The sequence below is a fragment of the Pteronotus mesoamericanus genome, unplaced genomic scaffold (genome assembly GCF_021234165.1).
Source record: "Pteronotus mesoamericanus isolate MK-2021 breed Mesoamerican mustached bat unplaced genomic scaffold, CSHL_Meso_final scaffold_651, whole genome shotgun sequence".
Classification (NCBI taxonomy): domain Eukaryota; kingdom Metazoa; phylum Chordata; class Mammalia; order Chiroptera; family Mormoopidae; genus Pteronotus; species Pteronotus mesoamericanus.
Window position 1 is genome coordinate 33,091,711 of NW_026555325.1, and position 25,737 is coordinate 33,117,447.

Here is a 25,737-nt window from a genome sequence, read left to right on the forward strand (position 1 = left end):
CATGGTTGCTTCACCATGGAAGCTGAACTTCTTACATAAAGGTGCAGGGACCAAGAATGAGTGTTCCAGGAGCTCCAGGAATGTGCTGCAAGGCTCCTTATGCTTTAGCCTGGAAAGCCCCTGAATGTCACGGCTGCTGATTTTTATGGTCACCAAAGTCACTAAGGCCGGTTCAGATTCAAGGGTAAGGGAAAGACCCTATCTCTCAATAAGAGGAACGTAAAAAAAAAAGAAAAAGAAAAAAAAAATCTGTGGCCATCTTGAGTTTGCCTCACACTCTTTCTTGTGACGTTAGAGAAAAATCAGTATTATAAATCAAGAAATTTTTCAAATCTATTGTCCAATAATTGGGGAAAATGGGAGAAGAAAACTCTCAAAAAACCCTTATGTGCACACTGAGTGCTTGATAATATTTAGTGACAGTTGGGAGACCCATTATATGGAATATATGACCAAGCCCTGACTAGTGTGGCTCAGTGGGTTGGGCATCATTCCACAAACCAAACGGTCATTGGTTCGATTCCCGGTTGGGGCACATGCCTGGGTTGCAGGCCAGGCCCCCTAGTGGGGGCTTTCGAGAGGCAACTGATGGATGTTTCTCTGGCACATCAATGTTTGTCTTCCTCTCTTTCTCCCTCCTGTCCCCTCTCTCTAAAAATAAAAAAATAAAATAAAATAAAATCTTTATTTTAAAAAATGGAATATGTGACTGAAAGTAATTGCACAGGTTTCAAATTGATAACTCTTGGATGACGATTTTACTATCCACCCTGAATAAATCACAGAGGAAATTGGTGTGTATATAACAATATAGTCTACAAGCATTGACCTCTGAGACTCACACATTGGATGCCTTTTTCTATTGTTTACCTCATGGTCTCTCATCTTATTACTGTAACCATACTCCTTCACATATTAACTATGCCTCAGAATTTTCCAAAACTATAGTTGTGGCTTTGAACCATATCATATCATCTTGCAGGTGCCAATAGAAACCTATTTTAATTTTTATTGCAATATAAAGTCACATCTGTAGTATTGCTTTAAGCTTACAAGCCTCAGCGGTGTATGCTGTGGTACTCAACGCATGCTTTCTCCCGGAAATCTTTTCCTGAGAAGGCCTCGCTGGCGCTGAGCTTCCTCCCATCCGGGCATGTGCAGGTGGAATGGGGAGAGGGCAGACTGAGCCGGTTATACACTGCGGGGTGGATTGGCCAGTGGAGGGGGGATTATGAGGGAAGTCTATCACCCGGACTCTTCCTACTTCATGTCACCATGCCTTCTCTCGGGTGACAACAGAATGAGACACACTGACGGTGGTAGCATTGTGAGCATGTTGGGACAGTAGACCAGAGTGGAACAAAGATATTTTCCTGTTTAGGGAATTTAGCTTTCCTAAGAGGCTGCTGCCTTCTTGTTCAACGGACTTTGGGATTTGCTGCCATCATGCCCCGCTCTCCAATCCACGCCCCTCCTCTCCAGTCTCCCTCCAGGCTCCCCCAAATCCTGTGTGAAGAATTTCTGCTCCAGGTTATACAGTCTACTTTCACTTTTTCCGAGCTGTCTTTGAATTGTTGGCAGGGTGTAGTGTGAAAGACCTTGAGTTCAAAATGGTTCCTTGTTAACTGGTTGACTTGGTGCAGGGGTTTTCCGTTTCCATGACAATCACTGACGTTTAGAGGAATCTGTGAGTAGGGAGGATGTACCCTTTGAGTAAAGTGCACTGTGGGGTATGCTCCATTTAAAGCACGTAATACAAGGGTGACATGTGTTCTTGGGGACAAAACCCCCCAAAACAAAAATCTCCTCCAACTTCAAAGAAGTCTACTGGCCTGAAAGTGATGATTGGTGAAAATCCTTAGGTGTCATAGTCATTTTGTAGTCACTTCCATGTTCCCAGTCCAGTTATGGGGAGGAGGAATACAAAGAGGAATTAAGCCTAATCCCTACTTTGAAGGACCTAACAGTTTCGTAGCAGACAGTCAGGGAAGCAGATAAATTGCAGTATCACTTAGTATGAAGTAGGAAAGAGGTGTATGCAGAGTTTGACAGAACCTGAGAAGGCAAGTGCCTAGGCAGAGGGATAGAATGTCTACTTAATGCTACTCTCCGAATATTTGGCCTGAGTGGCTGGTGGCTATAGTATATGTGGTACATGTATACTCACACACATATATCCTTTTAAAGAACATTTTAAAATATTTCAACTTTGGAATATATTTTTAAAATACACATAATTATTTTTTCTGATTTGAATTATTTTTAAAAATACAAATTGAAACTGTTTATAACCACTAAAAACATCGCCCCCTGACTAGTCAGCATGTAAAGAAATTCTCAGAGACATAGATGAATTTTGGTTATTTACAGAGTGTAAATTAGGAAATTCTCATAGCCCTTCAAAATCAAAGAGCTGACTGTCTCTCATACTCTCGTACCTACTTTTCAACCAATGTGGCATTTACCCAGCCGTTTCTTGTAACCAACAGCAACCGGGGGTGGTTGGCTACTTGGGGAAAGTAAACTTCTTCTGGAGCAGTGGGGTGGAGACTCTTTCGTAGTAGGGTTAAGGCTGAAAAAATTCATCCTGGCTGATCGGGCGAGGTAGGGTGTGAGCCCTCCAGCTAACCTTTCCAGATTTTCCATCCTTCTGGAAGCTGGAAGAGCTAGCAGCATGTGTCAACGTGTGGACACTTCAACCTAAATGATAAAATGTTACTGTCCTTTTTTTCCTGCCAGGGAACACCTTCCAATCAAGATCATACTCTGTGAACTGCTGCTACATTTCCTTGTTTGGGAGGCAGGAAATTGGGTCTCTGTGGACTCTTTGTTGGCCAAGGCTGAAAAAGGGTATGAAGGTGTGGCCTCGTTTGTAAAATCAGAAGTTGGGAAATCCTGAGTCTTAATTTGGTCAGTGATATGTTCACATCCTTCCTTATAAAAAGTTCCTGCTTTGATGTCTCCAGAAATAAACTAGGACAATGACTTTTGCTTGTGGAGTTGCACTGTACTTTCTAACAGTTTTTGAAAATGAAATGTGGTATAAATATTAACGAGCCCATTTTTCTCCTTTTTTAGCAGGGAATGTCCAGAAGTATATTACATAATGCAAAACCTTTTGGCCCCTCGCTTTTTTGATCATGTGATCTGGGACAGCAAAACCCATTGTTATAGGAACATTCTCAGCTATTAGGTTGTCCAAATTTCTGCATTTTTTCCCGCCTTTCTTTATTGTTTGTCCTATATAGTGGTATGTGCACAGGGCAGAAGTTTTACATCGCCCTCAATTGTGTTGTTAATGTGCCAGTAGAAGCAACTGGCATAAGTGTTCACTTATAAGTATAATTATAAGTATAAGCATAAGTATTAAATACAGTGAATATTTAATTATTTATGAACAAATGCCTTACTTTCTAGATTCAAAGATTTTGAAGAAATCTTGAAGTTCGAGGTCTGATTACACTATCAAATAGCATGGTCTCCTAACTACTATGCCAATTTATTTAAAGTAGTCTATGCTGCTTTAAAGTTAGCTGTAAAGCGCTCTGGGGAGGGGAGGGGGCTCCGCTGGTTGGCGCACTGTCCCGGGCACCAAAAACGTTGTGGGTCTGATCCACACACAGGTCAGGGCACATACGGGAGTCAACTGATTAATGTTTCTCTCTCACAGTGATATTTTCTCTATCTTGCCTTTCCTTTCTCTCTAAAATCAATAAAACACATGCTTGGGCAAGGCTTTTAAAAAAAAATTGGCTGTAAGATGTATTCAATAAGATAAACCTTCAAACAAAATAATGACATTTAAGCTAGCCATGATTTTGGATAATCCTTAGCACTAACCCTCCCTGTGGAAGAATAGCTGGTGATACGTGGAAGGTAAGGATGCGTTTGGGAGTGTCCTTCAGCTTTCATCTCTTTCTCCCACCTGGCCTCCTAGCTGGCTGGTCCTCTGAACTGTTTCTCTTCCAAACTTGTGAGGCTGAATAGGGCACCCATTTTTCCTTCTCCAAACACTGGCAAGAGATGGAAGTGCTCCAGAACCAGCATGAAGAACAATCATGCTTCCACCCAAACCCCAGGCACTGAGAAACTGTGACATAACAGGGATTTTTTTTTTTTTTTTTTTTTGCCACACTGTCATGGGAAGGAATGGTTGACCCTATTTACATGAAGTGAGTGTGGGGGCCAGGTGACTTCGTCTGCGTAGTCTGTCTCCCTGTGTTTAATGCCCACTACCTGAAGTCTTCTCATTCATTTTCTAGTACATTTTTTCTACTTCATCTTCACAGCTATCATTTTATTCAGCACATATTTAATAGTAGACATTGTGTACTTACATCACATACATAATCTCATTTAATCTTTGTAGCAACCTGGTGAGGTAAGAATTCTGGCCATTTTACAGATTTAGGAAACTGAGTCCTAGAGAAGCAGAGGAACTTGCTTCAGGTGCTCGGATGGGAAGAGGGTGAGGCTAAGGTGTCTTCCTTGAGTGTTTGCCTTGACCTGAATTGATAGACTCCAGACATAACTAGTTTAACTTCTAACTCAAAAATCAGCTTGTCTCTTTTTCTTTTTCACCGAAGACATTTTTCTAGAAAGCAAGTAGGATTTTTCTTTAAATTAAAGAAATTTATTTTAAAAATATCTCCAAGTTTGGCCTTTCAAGGCTGCATTGTGTGTGCCATGAGATATACATAGCTTCATGTTTGTTTCTGATGGTGGTGGGAACAGAAAGCCAGCTTTTCCCAGAGAGGTTTTCACCTCAGCCGTGGGAGCTCAATTTTAAATTTGACTTGATTCATTTAAGGTTTGAGTTTATTTCTGGTTTGCTCGCAAAATGCGGCTTCCTGGCTTAGAAAGATTCCCTCAAAACAAACTTGAAAAAAAGAATCTCACCTAAGATGGCAATGTGAAATACTCTACAATATTTCAATGAGCTCATTGTAAATGAATTAGAAACATTCAAGTGAATTTACTTTAAAATAGATGGGGGTGAACAACCTAAGTGTCCACTGGTGGATAACTGGAGAAAGATAATGTGCTGTATGTATTGGGCTGGCCAAAAAGTCCATATGTTTTTTTCCGTGAAATAAAAGATACATTTTTCATTGTCACTAATAACTTTATGATTTGGATATTTTGAGTATGTCAGCTATCTCCTGCCTGGCAGAACATTGATTGTTCTGAATTAATGTCTTGATTCGATTGCTATCAACTTCAACTGGTCTACCTGACCTTGGAGCATCGTCCAGTGAGAATTCTCCAGCACGAAACTTGGGAAACCACCTTTAACATTCTATCAGTCACAGATCCTTCTCCATACACTGCACAAATCTTTTTGCGTTTCGGTTGTGTTTTTACCTTTCTTGAAAAAATAAAGCATAATATGCCGAAAGTGTTGCTTATTTTCTTCTATCTTCAATGTTAAAAGAGCTACACAAAAATTCACCAATTTTGAAAAAAATTCACCAATTTTGATAACTTTATTTAAAAAATGCACGCTGACATGACAGCTGTCACAACACAGTCTAACGAAGTTGTTTTGAATGAAGTTCAAGACAACCGAGTGCTACTAGAGCCATTTTACTTTTTGGCCAACCCAATACAATGGAATATTATCAGGCATAAAGAGGAAGGAAATCCTGTCATTTGTGATACCTTGGATAAACTTTGGGGATATTAAGTGATGTGAAATAGGTCAGAGAAAGACAAATGCTGTATGTTCTCACTTATATGTGAAATCTAAAAAAAAATCGCTCACAGTGACAGAGAACAGATTGGTGGTTACCAGAGAAAGGAAGTGAGAAAAGGGGTGAAGGTGGTAAAAAGATTTAAAATTCTAGTTAATAAGGAAAGTAAGCCCTGGGGATGTAATGCACAACATGGAGACTGCAGGAACAGTACTATGTTGTATATTTGAAAATTGCTAGGAGAGTAAATATTAAAAGTTCTCATTCAAGAAAAAAATTGTGCTGTGTGAGGTGATGGATGCTAACTAAACTTATTGTGGTGACCATTTTGCTATGTATACAAATATCAAGTCATTATATTGTAAACCTTAAACTTCTATAGTGTTATATATCAATTATTTCTCAAGGAAACTGGATATTAAATAAATAAAATAGATCTGGGTGTTAACATAAAATATAGCTGGCAATTTGAATTCTCCTGATCCCAATCAAAGGCAGGTTTGCCTTAAGAGATGTGCAGTGACTTAGAGCAAACGAAATGTCAAAACAAAAACACTGAGGTTCAATGTGGAAGGAAAACCCCTGAATACTTAGATAGACCAAAAAAGAAGGATGGGAAAACTCCCTTTTTCTGAAACAAACAAACAAAAACTCTGCCACTGAATAGTAGAATCCCTATCTGAAACAGTTTATATATCTAGTTCACAGGATATATAGGTATATCGAGGTCAGTGCATCACTGGTAAAAGCCAAATTTTGAAAACCTGTGCACAGGTGGGAAGTTCTGGTTTTAATACAGTATTCAAAGTGCATCAGACCACATTAACTTTATTAGTCCTAAGGCAAGTCGGCTCCCTGGGGGGTTGATGCTATCATCCACAGGCCACGTGCTAACCATTCTGACATATGACCTTTCATTAAAGGGCTCCAGGGAATATGTAAAACAGCTGGTAAGGACAACCACAGAAGGAGAATAAAAAGATGTTTCCAATACGTTCTGTGCTGCCTAAAAGAAGCAAATATGATATTCCCTGCTGTTGGTTGATGATGAAGTCAATACAACATTGAATCTGATAGCAAAAGGATTCAAGTAGGTCCCAAGAAATGGAAATTGTATCAAGCATGACATGAGTTCCTCAGATTTCTCCACAGGTGACCAATAGTTTAAAATTATTTGAAAGCTCCCCTACCAAATGTGGGATATAGAAATAATTTTGCTTTGAAAAGTGTATTGGTAAAACATAAAAATTCAAAAGCTTTCATCTGAGCAAATACCTCTACTTATAGCTTGCATTGCCTTTCTGTTTCAATTTTCCAGTTCAAAATATTCTCTTCTCTGATGTGATAGTCACGTCCTTAAATATTCCTTTTTGTTTTCTAATGAGCCGTCTTGGGAAACGTGACACGGCTGTGTTTTATGCGCGTGCGCATGCGCGCTCGCAGACGCCATGCCCTCTAGAGTCCGCACCCCTTTATTATCAAGCTCTCTCTCTCCCTTTGGTTTCAGACAAGTGTCTTCTTGTTCCAGAATATTTTTTTCACTTAAACTATGTACTTCCCTCCATAGGTCTTTAATTCATGCTTTTTAGGTTTCTTGATTCTTTCATTCTCTTGGCCCCAGAGACTGACACTGACACTCTTCAATGAGATTATTGCTGGGTCCTTGAGTTATACTCAACTTCAAGTGTTTTTGGTGCCCTGGGAAGGAGATGGGTAGAAGGTAGCAGTGTGGTTGTGTTTCATCTGTGATGGGCACACACCAGAACAACTCTCTCACCCTCTTTTTCTCTTTATTCCTCCCTTCTCCTACACAGCATCACTCAGTTTGGTAGCACTATATATTTAATTGCTATGTTTGTATTTAACATTATAAAAGATTTCAATTTGAGCAAAATCAAAATTGGGGATCAAGTAGATCGTTCTCACTATTCAAACATCACCTACTAAACATCTTGGGAAGAAGTGATAAATGGTGCACAGAATTACTCTCGGACACTGGTATGACATGAAGACCCCTAGTCAGAAGAAGCCCTTGCAGTGCCAGGGCTTAAAGTCTTAACCCTTTAGTTGCTGGACTGTGGGGAAGTTTTTGTGTCCTAGGGAAGTGGTGGTGGGGGGCAGGTGTAGCTGAAATTGAGGAGTTGAGGGCAAGGCTTTTATCAGCCAGCTCAGAAGTACTTCAGCAACCATTACACTTATGTCAGTGACTCCCACTGAATACCAGCCTGCAGTGAGGTTCACTGTGTTGCATAATAGTTAGGATCTGTCTCTCTCAAATAGTATGTGTTTAACATTAAGAGGAAAGGCTAACTTGCACCCAACTTGCATGAAAAATCATATTGCAGATATTCTCTAGTTTACTAGTTTATAGTCTTCAACAGTTTGTCAACCTTACCAAGCTTATCATACGTTTGCTAAAACCGTGTGACCTCCAAGATTGAATTTGCACCAGCCACACCCCAGTTTTGGTTACATTTGACTGGAGTTATTGATTGGGAGAGAAGCTCCCCTGACTATGCTGAGGGACTCACTCTGGCAGCTGCTACCACCTATGGACCATTGATGATGTTCAGGTGGCTTTTCTTAGTAGCTTGTGTTGCTCCCTTGGTACAAACATCTGTTGAAGCGAAGGGTCATCCTCTCCCCGCCCAGCGTGCACACACACAGCTCCAGCTCTTCCCTGGGATTGCCCTCTGCTTCTATTTCAAGTGCAGGCCTACCAGGAGCCTTCAGCCTAGCACTTAACCTTTTTTTTTTTCTTTTCTTTTTTTTAATCCCATGGAGCCCCTTTGGCATGCTGCTTAAGACCACAGACCCATTTTCAGAACAAGCGTTTTAAAAGCAAAAAATAAAAGACAGGAAAATGAATTTTATTGAAATACAGTTAACACAATGTTAACAATTGTTCTGTAGCAATACACACATTTTTAAATTGACAAATGACAGAAGATCTAGCTGAGGGTCTATCTAATGACTGCTGTCATTTATTTGCAACAACTGTGATGTGATGTAAAAAACGTGTGCATTCTATTGGAGATTAAGTCATAGATACTTTTCTTACTGCCTCTGTGGGATATCCTACATTCATAAAGAAAGAAAATGCTACATGTCAGAGGTTAGTGAAAATAAAAATGTAAATTTTTTTGTCATCCAAATTCACCGACACCTTGAGTTTTCTCTCCCCTAGTTAGAACCAGGATAGAGTTGCCCCAGAGGCCAACACCTCAGTGGAGGCCTCACCCCATGTCCTGGAGGCAGGAGCCTTTAGGCCACCCACACAGAGCTCAGAACTGCCTCTGGGCGGGGAAGGTCTTCCAACTAGTCTTGGGAATTTGGGGGCAGGGAAGAAGAGCCCCGGAGCTTGGTGGGCACCACTTTAAACAACTTACCCTTTACTGTTGAGGGGCTTCTCAGCCTCAGACCCCCTGGAAACCGTTTTAAATTGCTGACACCAGTGTGACTTCTCCCACAAGCTCTCCTTTTCACCTGGGCACAGGTCCCTGGGTGCTCTGGCCTAAGGCTGAGGTTCAGTTTTTTCATGTGCAAAAAGAAAATACCCATCTCATAGAATTGTTGGGAAGAGTAAATGAAATAATAGCTGTGAGCTGTAGGTTGTACAGCACTATCGAAGTTTGTGGAAATATCATTTTTGAAGGCCTAGAACAATTTATGCAGCTCTGTTTCCCAAGTATCTGGTGGCATGCGTTATAAGCGCTCTATAAACACTTGTGGAATGAATGAAGTCTGAACTTGCACGTGGGCCTGGGTGTGAAAAAACACGCTGCTTAAGGCGACTAAGACTGGCGCCTCACCAACACTTTACAAACAGGTAGTAAACGCCTTTCTGGCTCTGCGCCCAATGGCAACCACAATTCACGTGCTTATTTCCAGGGGGGCCCTCAGGATGGCACTGCTCTTCCCATAGCTAGTTTGCTTGCCTCTCACGCCGCTGCTTCCGGGCCAGTTCAGGGGCGACGGGAGCGGCCAAGGGTGGACCTGGGAGGGTAGCGCCCCGAAGTACCGCAGCCAGGCCCCCGGGGAAGGTGCGGGCTGCAGGCCGCGGCTGGCGCGCTAGGAGGGGCTAGAGGGGTGGGGAGGGGTGGGGAGGGGCGGGGCCGGCGTCCTCGTCACTTGATAAAACGCCTGCGAGTCTCCAGAGAACAACGGGCTCATTGAGCTGTTGGGAGCTGCCGGCGGAGGGGAGCGGCCAGGCGGAGAGCGCGACTTGTGCTCATCCCGGGGGTGGGGCCGGACGCAGTGGCGAGAGGAGACCGAGGTAGCCGCGATAGCTGCAGCCTCGAACCCGGCCCGGAGCGCAAGGCGGCCGCCGCACCTCGTAGCTCCCTGCTCCCAGCTTCCTTCCCGGTGCGCCGACCCTCCCATGGCGGCCGCGGAGCAGCTGTGGCTGCTCTACCTGTCCGCGTGTCTCCTGCCCCGGCTTGGCGCTGCCTTCAACTTGGACACCCGCGAGGACAATGTGATCCGGAAATCTGGGGACCCCGGGAGCCTCTTCGGCTTCTCGCTGGCCATGCACTGGCAGCTGCAGCCGGAGGAGAAGCGGCTGTGAGTTCCCCGACTTTTCCCACCCCCACCCTGGCCCCGGCCCTCCAGTTCCCGCCGGCTGGCCCTGCCCCTCGACTGCTGGCCCGGGACTCTGCTGGCCCGCGCGCTCGGCCCCGGCCCCGCCTGGCGCGGCGCCTTCCCACAGCCAGCCCGGGCAGACCCGACCCCGAGGGCCGACTCCCGCTGACCGCCGCCTCGGTGCCAGGCGGGACTGTCCGTCCTGGGAGAGTTTACTTAAAAAAAAAAAAAAAAAAACCAAACCAAAACAAAACAAAGCACTTTACATCGATCCTTCCCTCCGGGGCATGTTTGTTGGGAACCCGGCAGGTGGCACGCTTAGCTGAGCTTCACGTGTGTGCTTGGGGCGGGGGTGACGTGGGCTGCAGGGGTCGATATATTACTGCGGTGGGGTTACTGGGAGTGTTGGTCCCGGAGGATCCAGGCCTATTCCAAGCTTAGGGAACACTCCTTCAGCCCGCAGACTCGCACGCTCCGCAGAAGTTGTAAAGTCACTTTTCATCGTGTCCTGCGTGGCTTTCCCCGCAGGGCGGGCGCTTCTTGCGAGATACTTTCACACCTCCTCCCTTGGAAAACTAAAAAGATGGAACTAAGCACCTGCTCGCAGGACTGGATCAGAGAAAACAAACACCTCTGAATGGTGTGCCCGTTCTCTCCCCCCCCCCCCCCCCCCCATCCTCCCCTCAGCCCAAGGCTTGAAGCGCCTGGCCCCTGCGTTGGGCAGGCCCAGCCTCGGGGTGAAAGCGACAGGTCCTATCTGGGCTGGTGCTTTGCAAGCCAGGTTTCGAAGTGACAGTCCTCCGCCCCCATAGCATAGCCGGGCTCTTCCCAGGAGGAAGTGGAGACCCGCACTATTAGCTTTTCTTTCTTACATGGTGTTTGGTTCCCACATGATGAAACTATTTAGGTTGAAGAGGGATTTTGGGGAGCTTAGTGGACTTAATCTCAGGGGGGCTGCATTCTTGATCTGTGCTACCGAAAAATAAATTCACCCAAGTACCGCGGCCGCAAACCTCCACCCGCCCCCCGCCCCCGCCCCACTACCCCAACCAGGCCTTTAGCTGAACCGAGGAGGTCCTTCCAGGACCAACAGAGCAGAGAGAGCAAAGTGCAGCCAGTCAAGAGAAGACTTTGTGTTTATGAAAGGCGAATAGGATTTTAGAGCTGGAGAAAACCCCTTGATTTCAGCAGTTAAGAAATTTGGAATAGGTGAATATTGTGGGCCCCTGAATCTTAGTCAGATTTTTTTTTTTTTTAATAACACCTGCTACTTAAGCAAAGGAATTAGTTGGGGGTGGGGAGACCGCTGGCGGGTGGTCTGCGGGCTTGGCCAGCTGCCTGTATTTTGCTTTGAAAAGAATTGTTAATCTGTAAATCTGAAATGAAAGGTTTCTGTTAAGATCAGTTAATGGATGATGGTTCGTGTCTCTATAAACACTTAGGAGTGCCTAGACAGATGTGCATCTACTCATATGGAGAATTTGAACTTGTTAGTGCAAAAATGAATGGGCCAGCAGAGGGAATATATTCTCCTTGGCATTCTGTCTCTGTACCAGATGCCTACTGGAGCTGGTGGCTTCCTTGACAAACTTGTTAAAGCAAACATTGTGAAGGGGAAATACTGGGGCAAGAACGTATATCCTTGGAATGGAGGTGAGCAAAACGTAGTTTTAGCCAGGAATCTCTGTTGCAACTAAGGTTAGCAGCATGCTTGCTAAAATGTGTTACTGCCGGTGGACTTCTCTGCTATTAGAGCTTCTGCAAGTCCTCCCAAGGGTAAGAATAAACCTGTGTTTGGGGTGTCATGCCTTCTAGAAATGCTGTTTTTGGGGGTTGACGGGACTGATCAGAGCCTCAGATAGGAGAGGCCCACTTTAAGGGGACTGGATCTATCCCTAGAGCTTAGAGTATGGCAGTTACCACGTTCTAGGGACCTGTGGTTTTGTGTCAAATGCCACTCCCTACCCCACTCCCCCTTCTCATGGTAAAGTATTCCAGCTTCAGGATCAGCATTGTCCTACCGGGATAATCAGCATACACAGTACGCAGGCCATACCCACACCCGTTTTCGTCTTTGTCAGTAAAGGATGTGGCTGTAAATAACAGCCAGGGAGGCTTAGACCCTGCTGGTTCAGGTTCCTAAACTCTGCACTCTCTGGACAAGCTCAGTGAGAGTATTTCTGGAGAGAGACCTTGAGCTCAAATTCTTTCTCAGCCATTTAGTAGCTGTTTCACCTTGAGCCTTAGTTTCTTTATCTGTAAAATGTAAATATTGCTGTTTAATTACATGAGGATTAAGAGATAACATGCAAAGTGCTTAATTCCTGATTGACCTCCCTGCTTGCTGATTAAATGGTAGCTGTTAATGGTGATAAACTTAGAAGCAGTAATTAAGTTCCTACTGTGTGCCAACTACTGTACAGATGTTAAACATTCTGTGATTCTAAGACTGCCAAAGAGTAAAGCAAAAAGTTATTGTAGTTTGGGTAATTGATGTTTTAAACTCTTAGTCACAGTTATAAAACCCATTTCCAAAGCAATTTACTGTATTTTGCTGTGTATAATGTGCACTTTTACCCAAATTTTTGAGGGAAAAATAAGGATGTGCATTATACATGGGTAGTACTAATTCCATATCTATAGAAATGTTTTAAATTATTTATGCTTATGCATGAAAAGTATAACTCTAGGAAGCAATAACGATATCTGTATGTTCAAAAATAAATGCTAAAATTCCTTTATAATACAAAAAACAAATATGCAAATATAAATAAATAAAAAATTAATTAAAAAATTAAAATGAAAGATTTTTTTTCCTGAAAACTTGGGCCGGAAATGTGGGGGTGCATTATACACGGCAAAATACAGTAACTTTAATCTACCTTAATTAGATTTGTAACAAAAGAAAATTTAGTAAACAAGGGACTTTGAGTTAGGAGGAGTAAAATAGCAAAGATGTGTGGGAATATAAGATGAGTGCACTATTTGAGATACCACCATAGATTTTTCTGGGTTAAATTTTCTACAGTGCTACTTAAGTATTTAATAATATCTTAAACTCTAGTTAAAATTTTATAATAGAATAATATTGAATCTGAGCCATAAAATATTGTATATACCTAAAACTTTCAGGACTATAAAACTAAACTAGCCTGTAAAACTTCACTCAGGTTTTTAAGGCTGTGCATTAAAGACATTTCAGACTCCAAAAGATTATGAAATGGGTGGCTGAGTTACTGAGGTCAGAGTCTGAACTCCTTGGACTCCTTCATTTCTCTGAGATAGTTAATGCTGAGTCACTCACTGCCGCTCCCATCCTCCAACCCTCCAGGTAGAAAGTATGGGATGACACCTGCGGGCATCCTCATCCTTGGAATCATCCCTCTTGGCTCTTCTGGGAAGTGATAGCTTTATGCCTGGCCTAGAACAGGGAGGACTTCGAACAGGGAGAGAGCTATAAGTAGTATCCTCGTGGAATGATTCTGGATTTACCCCAATTTGGGGAGGGAAGTCACTTTCTGATTACCACTCTCTTCAGAGGCTCTCCAGGCCCACAGTGACTCTTCTGAGTCTGTGGTATTTGTGTTTCATTTTTTTCAGCATTGTGATACTCCCACTTTAAATTTCATGTTTACTAAACTAGGGATCATCTAGGGATCATCTAGTCCCACTGACCCTCTTTGTAGATGAAGAAGTTGAAGCTGAAAGTTAAATGCCTAAAGTCTCGCCACTGCTTTAGCAGAATCTTAACAGAATCTGTATTAGACCTTGATACTTCTGATTCGTGCTCATGCCATCTCTAAAAGGGAAATTCAGAAATGACCTTCAGACCTAGATAAATTGGCCAGCATTTGAGTTTTGGAAATGCACTATGTTATGTTGATTTATTAAACTGCTTCCCATGTAGGTCAAGGCTATCTATTTAAATATCTGTGCTTGGACTTTCTTCCTCTTGGCCCTTATTTCAACTGGCCTTGATCATCTTCTGTGTCCCTCCTTCTTTGCCTGTCGCCGCCCTCTTCTTCCAGAAAAGCCCATTGAATAGTGCCTGTAGCTAGCCAGGGACTGGAGTTGTCTTCAGGATGCATACCTAAACCCTTGCTTCCTTTAATTCAGTCAGAGTGCCACATGGCCCAGGGCCATCGAGGGACTGTGCTCAGTCGCCCAGAATCCTAAGAGTGAAGAGTGAGCTGAAATGGGCAAGGACACTTAGAGATTGTAGGACTCTGCAAGGAAGTAGAAATAAACAATTTTAATTTTTACACAGATAATTTAAGTAATCACATAGGGTTGAGAAAAAGGGTCAGAGTACTCATATGGGATGAATAATTTATCAGGAAACTCAGGTTACATGCTCAAATAATATTCTCCATTATTGTAAAGAAGCCATTACTCTATTTTTGGCTGCATAAATCTCTATTTTAGCATAACAATCATATTGATTTAAGTTTTTCTAACCAAATAATACAGAAATGGTGGCATGTAGCACCGTTAGGACCTTGGCTCTACGTATTACTGTGCGTCAGTGGCCAGTGAATTATTTGTCACTTTTAAGAGGGACAGTGGAGACATAATGGAAATACCATTGTATGCTTAGATGACAGGTCAGTTTTACACTGATTGGTTCCAAGGTAGCCCATGTTAAAAAACATAATCATATCTCAAGAACCAGTTTACATTTTTCCTTGAAAGTCTTTTAGCCCAACGTACACTCAATTTCTTCTTTCTTTGAATGTCTGTACCAGTTAGTATCATGTGTCTGACATTTCTGATGGTTTTCTGTCGAATTGTTGTCTACTATTTTTGAGGATGATTCTGCCTCTCCCAACTGGATTATAAGTTACGTGAGGGCAGGGGTCTTATGTTCGGCTCTTTGCCTGGTAGCACCTAGCATATGCCTTGCAAATACTGTGGAGTCGAATCATACACTCAATTTAACTTGTGATATCAACTCTTCCAGCTCAGGAGAGAAAGAAGTGCCTTTATGTAACCCTTTGCCCTCTCTGCTCACACTAGCACTTGGTTTCTGCTGTTACCAAGGAAGGGGAAAATATAACCATAATGCAAAGACACACCCAAGATGTTAATTCTTTGCTTTTGAGTTTCCGGGGTCCAGGTTCCAGCTAAAGGATTTTCACGGGTGACTGTTAATTACACTTGACTTTTGCCTTATAGACAGACCTAGGAACTTAACCCCCTAATACAGGCTGATGTGCCCTGCAGTGGGTACTCAGGATTTGTTGGTTGTTATGATGAGACTAGGTAGAAAAGGATGTCTATAGAATAGATCCTGAAAGCAATTGACAAGGGTGTGGAGGTCAATGATAGTGAACATGTGAGGGCACTTGGGAATCGATGGCCAAAGCTTTAGTTACAGACAGTGAAAGAATCTTGGATACATACCTGTAATTGTCTAGGCATAATGGTGGGGAAGCTGCTAACCGCTCCAGTGAGAGCTGTCGAATGGTGATCTGTGTAGACCATGACTTGGAACCACAGTTCCTGCAGCCTCTTGGGAAGATGGTCAAGACTGAGCCCTGCAGTGATGGGCACTGGGGCAGGGCCAGCCCCTGCTGCTCATCTTTCTCTTCTGTGTTTAGGTACAATTTTAGAATCAAACCTGGCTGGGCATCAGGGCAAAAAATTTAATTCTAGGGTTAGCCCAGATCTGTTGCACTAGATGTGATCAGTTTCCATCGATAGTGATCCAAGATTCTGTTTTTAAAGTTTTCTAGGTTTGAGCTAAAGGAACTTTTTTTGTTTTTTTTTTAAAATACAGAAGGCAGCATAATGTAGTAGACAAGAGTGGATTGTAGAGTGAGAGTCTAGATCCCAGCTATAGTCTAAAGAGAGCTAGGATCCAATCCTGCTCTGCCACTTACTAGTTGTGACATGGTGCAGGATTCCTACAATTTTATGCCCAATTCCAGTGTGCGGCTTTTCCCATATGTCACCAAACATTTCTCAGGCATTAGCTAGGTATTCTACAATTTAACTAAATTCTGACACTATCTACCTGGAGATAGCCTCAGATCTCACAGGTTAAGGGCTCATTCCTACAAGTCTACCTTTCCCCCACTTGAGCTACCAATGCTAAGTCCACGTTATGTGATGGACCAGCTATAGATTGAAGGTTACCATGCCCCCGACTCCTTGGGTTCAATGAATTTGCTAGAGTGGCTCACGGAACTCAGAAAAACATTTTATTTACTGATTACCCATTTATTAAAATAAACTCAGGACTGGCCAGTTGGAGGAGAAGCACAGGGCAAAGCATGAGGAGGGGGCAGAGAGCTTCCACGCTCTCTCTGAGCATACTGCTCTGCTCAGACCTCCACGTGCTTACCAACCTGGAAGTTCTCCAGACTCCATCCTTTCGGGGGTTTTATGGAGGCTGCTTTGCCTAGGCATCATTGATTAAATCATTGGCTACTGGTGTTTTAAACTCAACCTCTAGCCCTTCTCCAGTCCTGCAAGGTCAGGGGTGGGGGTCTGAAATTTCCAGCCCTCTAATGAAGTGTTTGGCTCTCCTGGCAACCAGCCCCCATTCTGAGATGTTTCTTGAAAGTCAGCTCGTTAACATAACAAAAGGCAATTTTTAGCACTCTCCTCACGTAGGAAATTCCAAAGGTTTTAGGAGTCCTGTCGCAGGCATAAAGACCAAATATGTATTTATTATAAGTCATAGTACCTGTGTATTTTTATACATCAATACATAACTTCTCTGGGCCTCTCTTTCCTCAGCTGTAAATCGAGGATAATTGTACCTTTGACTAGTCCTGGCCCAGAATAAGCACTTTGTGTTGGTTGAATAAATGTGGAAGCTAAGGCTGTAAGAGGTGAAGTGGTTGTAAATCCATATCTTCATGTTTCCTGGCCTGTGTAGTGTGCAGATTTTCAGACTTTAGCAGATTTTTGTTTGTTAATTTGGCACTTAAAATTGCAAACTGTGATATCTAGAAACTAAATTAAGAGGCTAATTGTTAATTAGGCCAGAACGGGGACATGGAGATCAGCTCTTCACCAGTGCTGGTCCCTGTGAGCCCAATGGCCATCTAATCTGCTGCTCTCTTTCTTTTCTGTTTAGATAAACAAGCAGGACAACTCTAACTCAGTTTACCTATTCCAAGGTGAGCATGCTTGCAGAGCAACATTTTCATAGACCACAGTGTAGCAGCAGACCTTCCCCACTTCACATACACATACACATCCATCCATCCCTCCATCCATCCATCCATATCCTGGATTGCAGTGTTGGTTACTGCTATCACTTCATCTATTCCCAAATTGGCAAAAAGACTTTAGAAAACTTTTAAGTGCCTGAAACCAACTATGTGGTAAAGAAGACTGTTCTGAATTAGGGTGAATGGGGAACGAGCCACCGAAGCAACTGTAGAAGGCAGATACGAGAGCCATGGAGCCTCGGACGTCTGCTCGCATGTTTATTTGCCAACTGGCTAGATACATTTCACATGTCATACAATCCAAAGGTTACTTTTTTTTTTTTTTTTTTGGAACACCATTTCAGATACAGTATAAGAAAAACCTTTTAGAGAAATAGACTTTCTAAGCCCGGCCATATAGAAATGAAAATAAACTTTGGCATAATTTGAAAGAGGCACCTCAGTTAGCGATAGGACGAATAAACGAAGCACAGGGTAATGCCTGTTTACCCAAGGCCTGTGCTTGCCTCGTGCTGATATCGGTGTCACTACAGTTTTCTCCATTTTGAAAAGGACATTCATTTGTACTGGGGTTATTTGAATTGTGTGTGTGTGTATGTGTGTGTGTGATACAAATGATAATAAACATTTCAGACCCAGAGGGAAGGCTGTTGCTGAAACATGAGTCTTTTGAGCCTGTTGACCATTCTTTCCTGGCAGAATCAGAATCCTGCTCCATAGGATATGTAGCCATTGCACAATGGTCATCGTCTTATCCAACAAAGCGACATGATGTGTAGAGGTAACTGGAGGAAGGATCCTCATCAAAGCTTGTCACAGCCAGGGATGTGGGATGGTTGTCCGCTAGTGTGGGCAGCCCATTGGCAGCACCGGGAACTTGAAGGTTTGCTCTTCTTGCTGAGGAGAGAGAGAAGGCCTGGCTGGGTTCCTTTCCTACTGATACATCTTGTCAGCTGATGGCCTGCCCTGCCCCACCCCCTACCCCCAAATGGCAGTGTAGTTCTCTTTGTCCTTTGAGAACAAAGGTGTTTTGAAGTTGTGAAATGGAAATGTTTAGAAATCTATAAGGCTCTGGAGAGATTGAGATATATAGGAAAGGGTACTTAAAATAACTGGGATGAATGTATTGATTATGGCTTAAGGAATCCAGCTTTGCTGTGACACAAATAAACCTAAGTGTTTTCAAATAAGGAAAAGCTTCAAGAGGCTCAGGTGGGATTAGGTGGATATGCAGAGACATGGTTCTAGGAAAATGATGTTTGCCACAGAGGCCTCATGGCCGCTAGTGAGACTGGGCTTATGTGCTAACTCGGGACAATACTCAGGAAGAACTGAGCTGGCTCTGAGGTCTCTTAGGACTCCCGGTGCAAACAGATGGATCTGGACACCAGTGGGCCTTCTAAGAAGCTCGCGGACAGGGGACTTGCGGAAGACTGGAGAGGCCGGCTGAATTAAATGCTTCGAAGCTCAAGGCCAGATTTAGGGGGCCAGCTGGAAAAGTGTTTTAATGCCTAGAACATGGTAAAAAGCCACTTCAGGTACCGTATTAGATCAGCCAGTTTAGAAAGAAAAGCACTTTCCAAGCCTTGTACTGTATTTGGAAAGTGCCTGGGTCAGTTACTGGATTAGCTGAGAAAGGGCGTGAGAGTGTGGAGAGGCATCCTGGGGACCCCTCACTCGGGGTCCTGGGAGGTGAGTGCGGAGGGACAGCGATCCCCCCGACTTGGCACCATCACCAGCCAGAAACCATCTGAGAAGGTTTTTCATTATCAGAGAATAAGAAATTTGTCTTTTATCAGCTGATTTATTCTTGTGTGTGTATGTATAAATATACATTTTATATTTCAACCTAAAGGAAATAGGGGTTTTTGTTCTTACTTAAATATGAGGAACAACTAAAAAGTTGGAAGGGGATATACTCTGGACCTACTAAAGAAACCATAAGCAGTTTTTTGGGTTTTGCCAAAGAAGTTGTTCAACATATACTTGTTGGTTATTTACTATCTATTAGGCACTGTTCTAGTGCTAGAGATACAGCAGCAACCCAATAGATAATATCCCTGCTCAAGTTCTGATGGGTGAGACACACAAAATAAATAGGGTATTGTATTAGGTGGTAATAAGTGATACAGAGGAAAATGAAGTGGAGAAAGGGAGTAGGGGGTGAAACTGGGGTGAGAAGTGATTGGCAATAAGTCTGTCAGGGAAGACTTCACTGAGAAGGTGAAGGTACGAGTTGTTTCAATATGGGGGCAGAAGAGCATTCCTGGCAGCAAAAATAGCAAGTGCAAAGGCCCAGGGGTAGAGGAATGTCAGGCGTGTTCAGGAACATAAAGGAGGCCAAGAACCTCCTGAAAGGCTAGTTGTACAGGGCCTTAGGTTAATTGAAAGACCCTGGCTTTTACTCTTGAATGAGAGATGGGAGGCTATTGGAGTGTTCTGAGAAGAGTATGCTGTTTTCTGACTTAGATACTAAGTGGATTTCTCTAACTGCTAGATTGAGGATAGACTGCATGAGGGCAAGGGTAGATGTGGCGATATCCCGTCGTGTCCTATGGCACTGAGAACTGGTCCCAGCCACAGCACTGTGGGGGCTGTTGGTGGCCTTATGGGAGCACTGGCCGAGGAGGACTGGGAGCAGGCCTGTTTGGAGCGGGTTGGTGGGAAAATGGAAGAGGGACTGGAGACAAAGAATAGGAACTCGGAGTTTTGTGGAGGAGAGAACAAGTGCTAAGGGGGAAATGGAGTTGAGAGGAAATTTCATTTTTTTATTAATTTTTTTTTTAAAGATGGGAGAATATCATAGTGAGCTAGTGTGTTGATGCCGACTCAGTAGAGAAGGCACAGGGGATGCAGGGGAGGGGGCAGCTGGCCTGATGTCTGCGAGGAGGTGGGGGGCTGGGCACCACAGGGGACGCAGATGCAGGCAGGTGCAAGACTGAGGTTTTTTCTCGTTGCTTCTAATTTCTCAGTGAATGACAACAGATCATTAGTTCTAAATTACTCAATACTTGTGTAGAAGTTTGCCTTGTAGGAGTAAGAACTCCATTCTAGAATTAGAGGGATGGGGAGATTGAATCCCAGCTTCTTCAACGTTTTGTGGATTTGACCTTGGGCAAGTTACTTGTCCTCATCAATAAAATGGAGATACCAACAGCACAAGCCTATAGGATTGTGTAGATTAAAGGTGATGAGTATAAAGCACGTAGCGTAGTGCCTGGCACGTCCAGTGAACATCAGCCTTTATTGTTGTGGGTGCCTTAATGTAAAATATGAATATTATGGGGGGGCCTCACATTGTGGGGGGCAGTTTTTTGTAGCTCTCTTGTCTTTGCAGTCTGGGGGACAGCGGCCCTTCGGGATCAGGTGGAAAGCGAGGTTGCCCCAGAGGGAGGGCTGCAGCCAGAGTCGGAGCAGGTCACAGGCGGGTGGGAACTGTAACATTGTCTTGGAGAGAGGAAGGGGAAATGTGGGGCTTGGAAGAAGGAAGAGCAAATGGCAACAACACATCAAAACGCTCCGAGAATCTCTGGTTCCTTATGCTATATTTGTGCTACAGAGAACTCTAAATTTTTATTTTGTTAAATTCTTAGAAGGCTCATTTTAGGTATTGAGTGAACATTCCCACGTGGGAGGATTATCTGCAGTTTCAGAATCGGGTGCTGTCTTGGGCGGCACAGTGTCCCTATGTCCTCCAGGCCAGGCGGACAGCAGGGCCCCGGCAGGTGGGCATGTGCTGTGCCGGGCGGCAGTGAGCTGGGAATGGGGTAGGGGCCCCAGGGCCTTGTTCCCTGCTCCGGCCGGCCTGGTTGATGGGGTTTGTGATCCTCCTCAACATACCCAGTGTCTCACTTCATGCTTAGAATAAAAATGACACATGGGTTCTAAAGCACTGCCCATTTTCAGTCCCTTCTTGCACAGTAAGTATAGCACAGGCCGAAGAGGTAGCCTGAGGTAAATCTGAATCCAGAAGGGAGTAGAGTATCTCTGAAATTATGCAAGAGGACGAATAATCAGAACTTCAGCATCAGTTCCCCTGGGGTGTGCCACAAATTAAATATTGCACATCTTCAGGAGGTGGCATGCTGGCGAGTTTTTTTTTTTTAAGTTATCTCATTACAGTGCAGAATGAAATGTGTACATTTTAAATATAAAACAAGAGGCTTACAGACATTTCAAGCTTGGTGGTCGCTTTGGGCTATGCCCTGTGCACACTTACCTTCTGTGCTTTTGTGAAAATAGTTGAGAAGCACTGACCAGCCCAACCTTTTCTCTATAGAGGGACAGCTGAAACCCGGAGAAGTCAAGTGACAGGTTGTGGCAACGCGGGCCCTGAAACCCAGCTGCCAGAGTTCCCAGTCCACCTCGTGCTGTGCCATGTGCATCTACCTTTTGGTCAAGTAGCTGATTCTTTGGATTAAACCTGTGCTGTATAATCTTGCTTAGAATAGAACAGTGATCTTTCATGTTTCAATGTCGTCCCCCATAATGGCCTAGTATAGCAATAGCAGACATACAGCCACCGTTGCCCGCCCTTCCCTGATAATTTGGGGCACGTCCGATGACCATCGCACTCTTCTCAGCCGAGTCTCAGAATTCTCCAGGTCAGCGTCAGTTAGCCCCTGCTGATATGTGGGTGTTTGCACATAGCACGACACCTGTTTGCCCTCTTGGCCTGGCCAAGCCTCCTGCCTGTGGAAGGCACTCGAGAAATGTCTGCCTGATGGATGTTATCCCTGTTGGCATGTGAGCCTCTTAAGAGCAAGGCTGATAACTTCTCCATTCCTGGTTCAAATCTAATAGACAGGCAGAAACGAGTACCAGCAAGTATTTGTTGAGCTCTTTGAGTTGATAAGATTCTCCAACTGCAGTCAAGACTCTTAAGAGAACAGGAAGTAGTATGACAATTTCTTTAGAATGATCCTTTATACCCTGGTGATTGTGGCGGTGGTTCTCGTCTTCCTCCCATTGTAGTAAAATACACATAGCGAAAAAATTTATTGTCTGGTCCATTTCTAAGTGTACAGTTCAGGAGTGTGAAAATATATTTACATGGTTCTGAATACCCTGGTACTTCTTAAACTTGTTCTAAAGTGCCCAGAAATCAAGTCCTTTAATGTGGCCCCATATTATGAGGCTACTGAAAGTAGAATTGTGCCACATCATTGCATCTGATATGATACTCTAAAGTAGGTCACTGGCAACATAATTAAAAATCTTACAAATTTTATGGTAGAAATTTAAAATTTCACTTCATGGAGCCCTGGCTGAATAGCTCAGTTGATTAGAGCAAGGTTGTGGGTTGGATCCCAGGTTGGGGCACATACAAGAGTCAACCAATGAATGCATAAGTAAGCAGAACAGCAGATCGATGTCTCTCCCCCACTCCCCGACCCCCCTTCCTCTCTCTCTCTCTCTCTCTCTCTCTCTCTCTAAAGTCTATCAATAAAAAATAAATAAGATTTCATCTCGCAGCGTAGTATGTGTTTTCTGGTTTGGTAAAGGACTGCTCCTGTGTGCCTGGCGCCCTCTGTGCCCTCCAGGGCCCCTTGCGTGCATCTCTGGAGAACCCAGGATACTGTAAGTCCTCACTTTTTCGATGGCCTCTTGAGCTGCGGGGAAATGGCACATAGTGAAACCAGTTTTACTACAGGCTAATTGACAGGAACAAGAGGTAAGTTCCTGTGGCATTATAACAAAATGACACGATTTGAGGACCTGCTGTAATTTGTCTTAAATTTCTAACTGGTTAAAGAGAGAGCTGCAACAAATAAAAGGCCTGGCCACATTCATTTGTTTCTTATGTCTTGCTGCTCCTCTTACCTAACTCTTAGCTGCTTTAAAATGAAACGGCCAATTCAGTGGCACACTGAGTTCAGGTTGAGGCTAAGGTTTGATATGACATTTGCGGGTCGAAGTTCGAAAGGAAGTGTGTTTGTTCAGGGAATACCAGATTAGACTAGCAGCTGTCCGCGGTGGTCAGGCCATCTTTAGCTTGTCTTGCAAATACTTTCCTCTCTCAACACTACACACCCCACCCCCCCAGCTTCCTTTGGAGCCGTGTTAATCTGTTACATGGGAGCAGCTTTTTCTTCCTCTGTTCTTACCTCTTTGATTTTCTAATGACTGGTCTTGTCGAGTTTAGCTTAATACTCTGTTCATTCTTACTGAAATTTTCATTATGAAATTTCTAATAAGCTATTTGGGAGCTGTCCGAATAAAAGCTTCCTGACGGTTCTGCATTGTGGGCCTTAAGAAGGAAGCAGTTGGAGCTGATTTATCTATTGGATATTTTGCCCAGGGCTTTAACCTGGAGCTTAACATGCATGGTTTCCTCAAAGATAAAACAAAAATGTGCTGTAAAAGAGATCTAAGCCCCGTGTTCAAGCCATAGGTGTTTTCATCAGTACAAAAGTGGTGGGAGTATTCTAGCATTATTAGCCCATGATGCTTTTTGAGTTTCTTTTAAACCACCTGCAGAAGTTAGGAAAGAACCGAGGAAATGACCTAGAGAGGGAAACCATCTCCCTCATTTTGTAAGTCACGAATCGGTGGCCAGGGATTTGTTTCGGGTCACGCAGCCGACCTCTGACAGAGCTGCACCTGCATCCCCTCCCTCATGTCCGGAGGCCTTTCTAGTGTCCCCCTTGAACCCCTGTCCCCCACCTTTCCTGCCCACCCCCACGCAAGGGTCTCCCGTTATAAATGTCACCAGAAGTTGACATTTCTTAATGTCTACTTCTTAAGTAGATCTGGTTAAGTCCCACCAAACCTGTCTGAAAATCTTTTCTCATCATTAGAAAGTTGCCATCCTGAGCTCCCGAGTTAAGCACCTCAATGAGGAGCAGGTCTGAGTTCGCCTTTGACCACAAGTCTTAAAGCAGCTGTGTTCCCGCATGGATCTCCACGTGCTCTGTTCCTGGTTCCCTCCATGCCACTCATGTTTTAGATTAGATGAAAGGTGAGGTCAAGGGCCTGATTCAGGCCCTGACTCACTCCAGCTCCTCCATGTAACAAGCGGCTGCTGCAGGAGGTTTGGGCCGTGTCCACAGCATCCAAGACAGAGGCCTCTGGACCCTGCCGTGGTTTAGAAACAGTATTTCCCGTGCTTTAGCTCTGCATTCTGAGATGCCTCTGAACTGGACAGATTCATTCCCTTCTAAAGCGGGATAGGAGGGGTGAGCATTTTGTATGGCTGGTTTCTGTAAGTGAGTTGCTCCCATGCATGTTGTCAGTGCCTTGGACTTTCATAGGGAAAAAGTTCTTTTCTCCAAAGTCATTCCATCTTACTCCGTACCTTATCTCCACTTGACCATGGTGGAAAGCTGCTCTGCCTTTTCAGCTTGGATTTCCTTTCCTCAGTATTTTTCAGCCTCTGCCCTCCATGTGCACTTTATTGTAACGCCCAGATGGCCAGCACAGCGCACGGAAGGTCTGGGTTTATCCACGTCTTCATTGACGTGTTGTCATGGCTCTTGAATGGGCTGTAAAAATCAGTCTTTGACTTTGCCTGCCTGCAACTGCCTACATAAAGATAGCATGTGTGAGCTTGTCTTGTGCAATTATGAGGTTTACTTCATGACTTCTGGGTACCGCTTTTAACCTCCATGGCGATCTCTGTCATTTCTTCTGCAAGACTTTCAGTGACCCATTGTCTAACAACTGACATCATTTTAAAAATTAAATTTTTTGACTTGGTAACAGAGTCGCATGGTACAGATATAAAAACTACAAAAAGATGTGGCATGAAAATCGCCCTTCCAACCTGGTCTCTCGTCACCCTGTTCTTCCTGGAGGCAACTGTTGTCTTACCAGTTTTTTCGTGACTCCTCAGTTACCTATATATTTATCGGCAAACATATACACCCACACTTTTCACATGTATGGTCTCATGCCACATGTATTCTTTGCACCTTGCTTTTTTTTATTTTCCTCTTCTTGGCATGTTTTAGTGCTTGTTTGATGTTGTAAATAAAGAGCTTTCTTAGTGTTTTGAATGTCTGCATAGTGTTCAGTTTTAAGGATGAGTCATGACTTATTTAACGAGCATTGATATTCAGGTAACTTCTCATCCTTCGCTGTTAAAAGCAGTGCCGCAGTGAAGGGCTTTATATCTCCCTCTCCTCACTTGGAGTAGAGGACCCAGTGCAGCGGCTTCCTGGCGCGGTTGCAATGATCGCAGCTGATTTGGGTGGAGTGGCTGGCTGCTCTTCACGACTTCCTGTCACAAACTCGGTCCTACTGTCTGATGTCACAGGATACTCTACCAGTGGGGTTGC

At 43.9% G+C, this 25,737-nt stretch overlaps 1 protein-coding gene across 2 annotated transcripts in view; it reads left to right on the top strand.

Annotated features, from left to right (window-relative positions):
* The first annotated feature begins 9,864 nt into the window (after window positions 1–9,864).
* The window catches only part of ITGA6 (integrin subunit alpha 6), a 69,039-nt gene continuing 53,166 nt past the window's right edge, over window positions 9,865–25,737 (top strand). For both annotated transcript variants that reach the window (XM_054562638.1, XM_054562639.1), the window contains exon 1: window positions 9,865–10,256. In XM_054562638.1, the coding sequence (XP_054418613.1) occupies window positions 10,075–10,256 (182 nt within the window). In that variant the 5' untranslated portion in view covers window positions 9,865–10,074. The remainder of the gene's footprint in view (window positions 10,257–25,737) is intronic.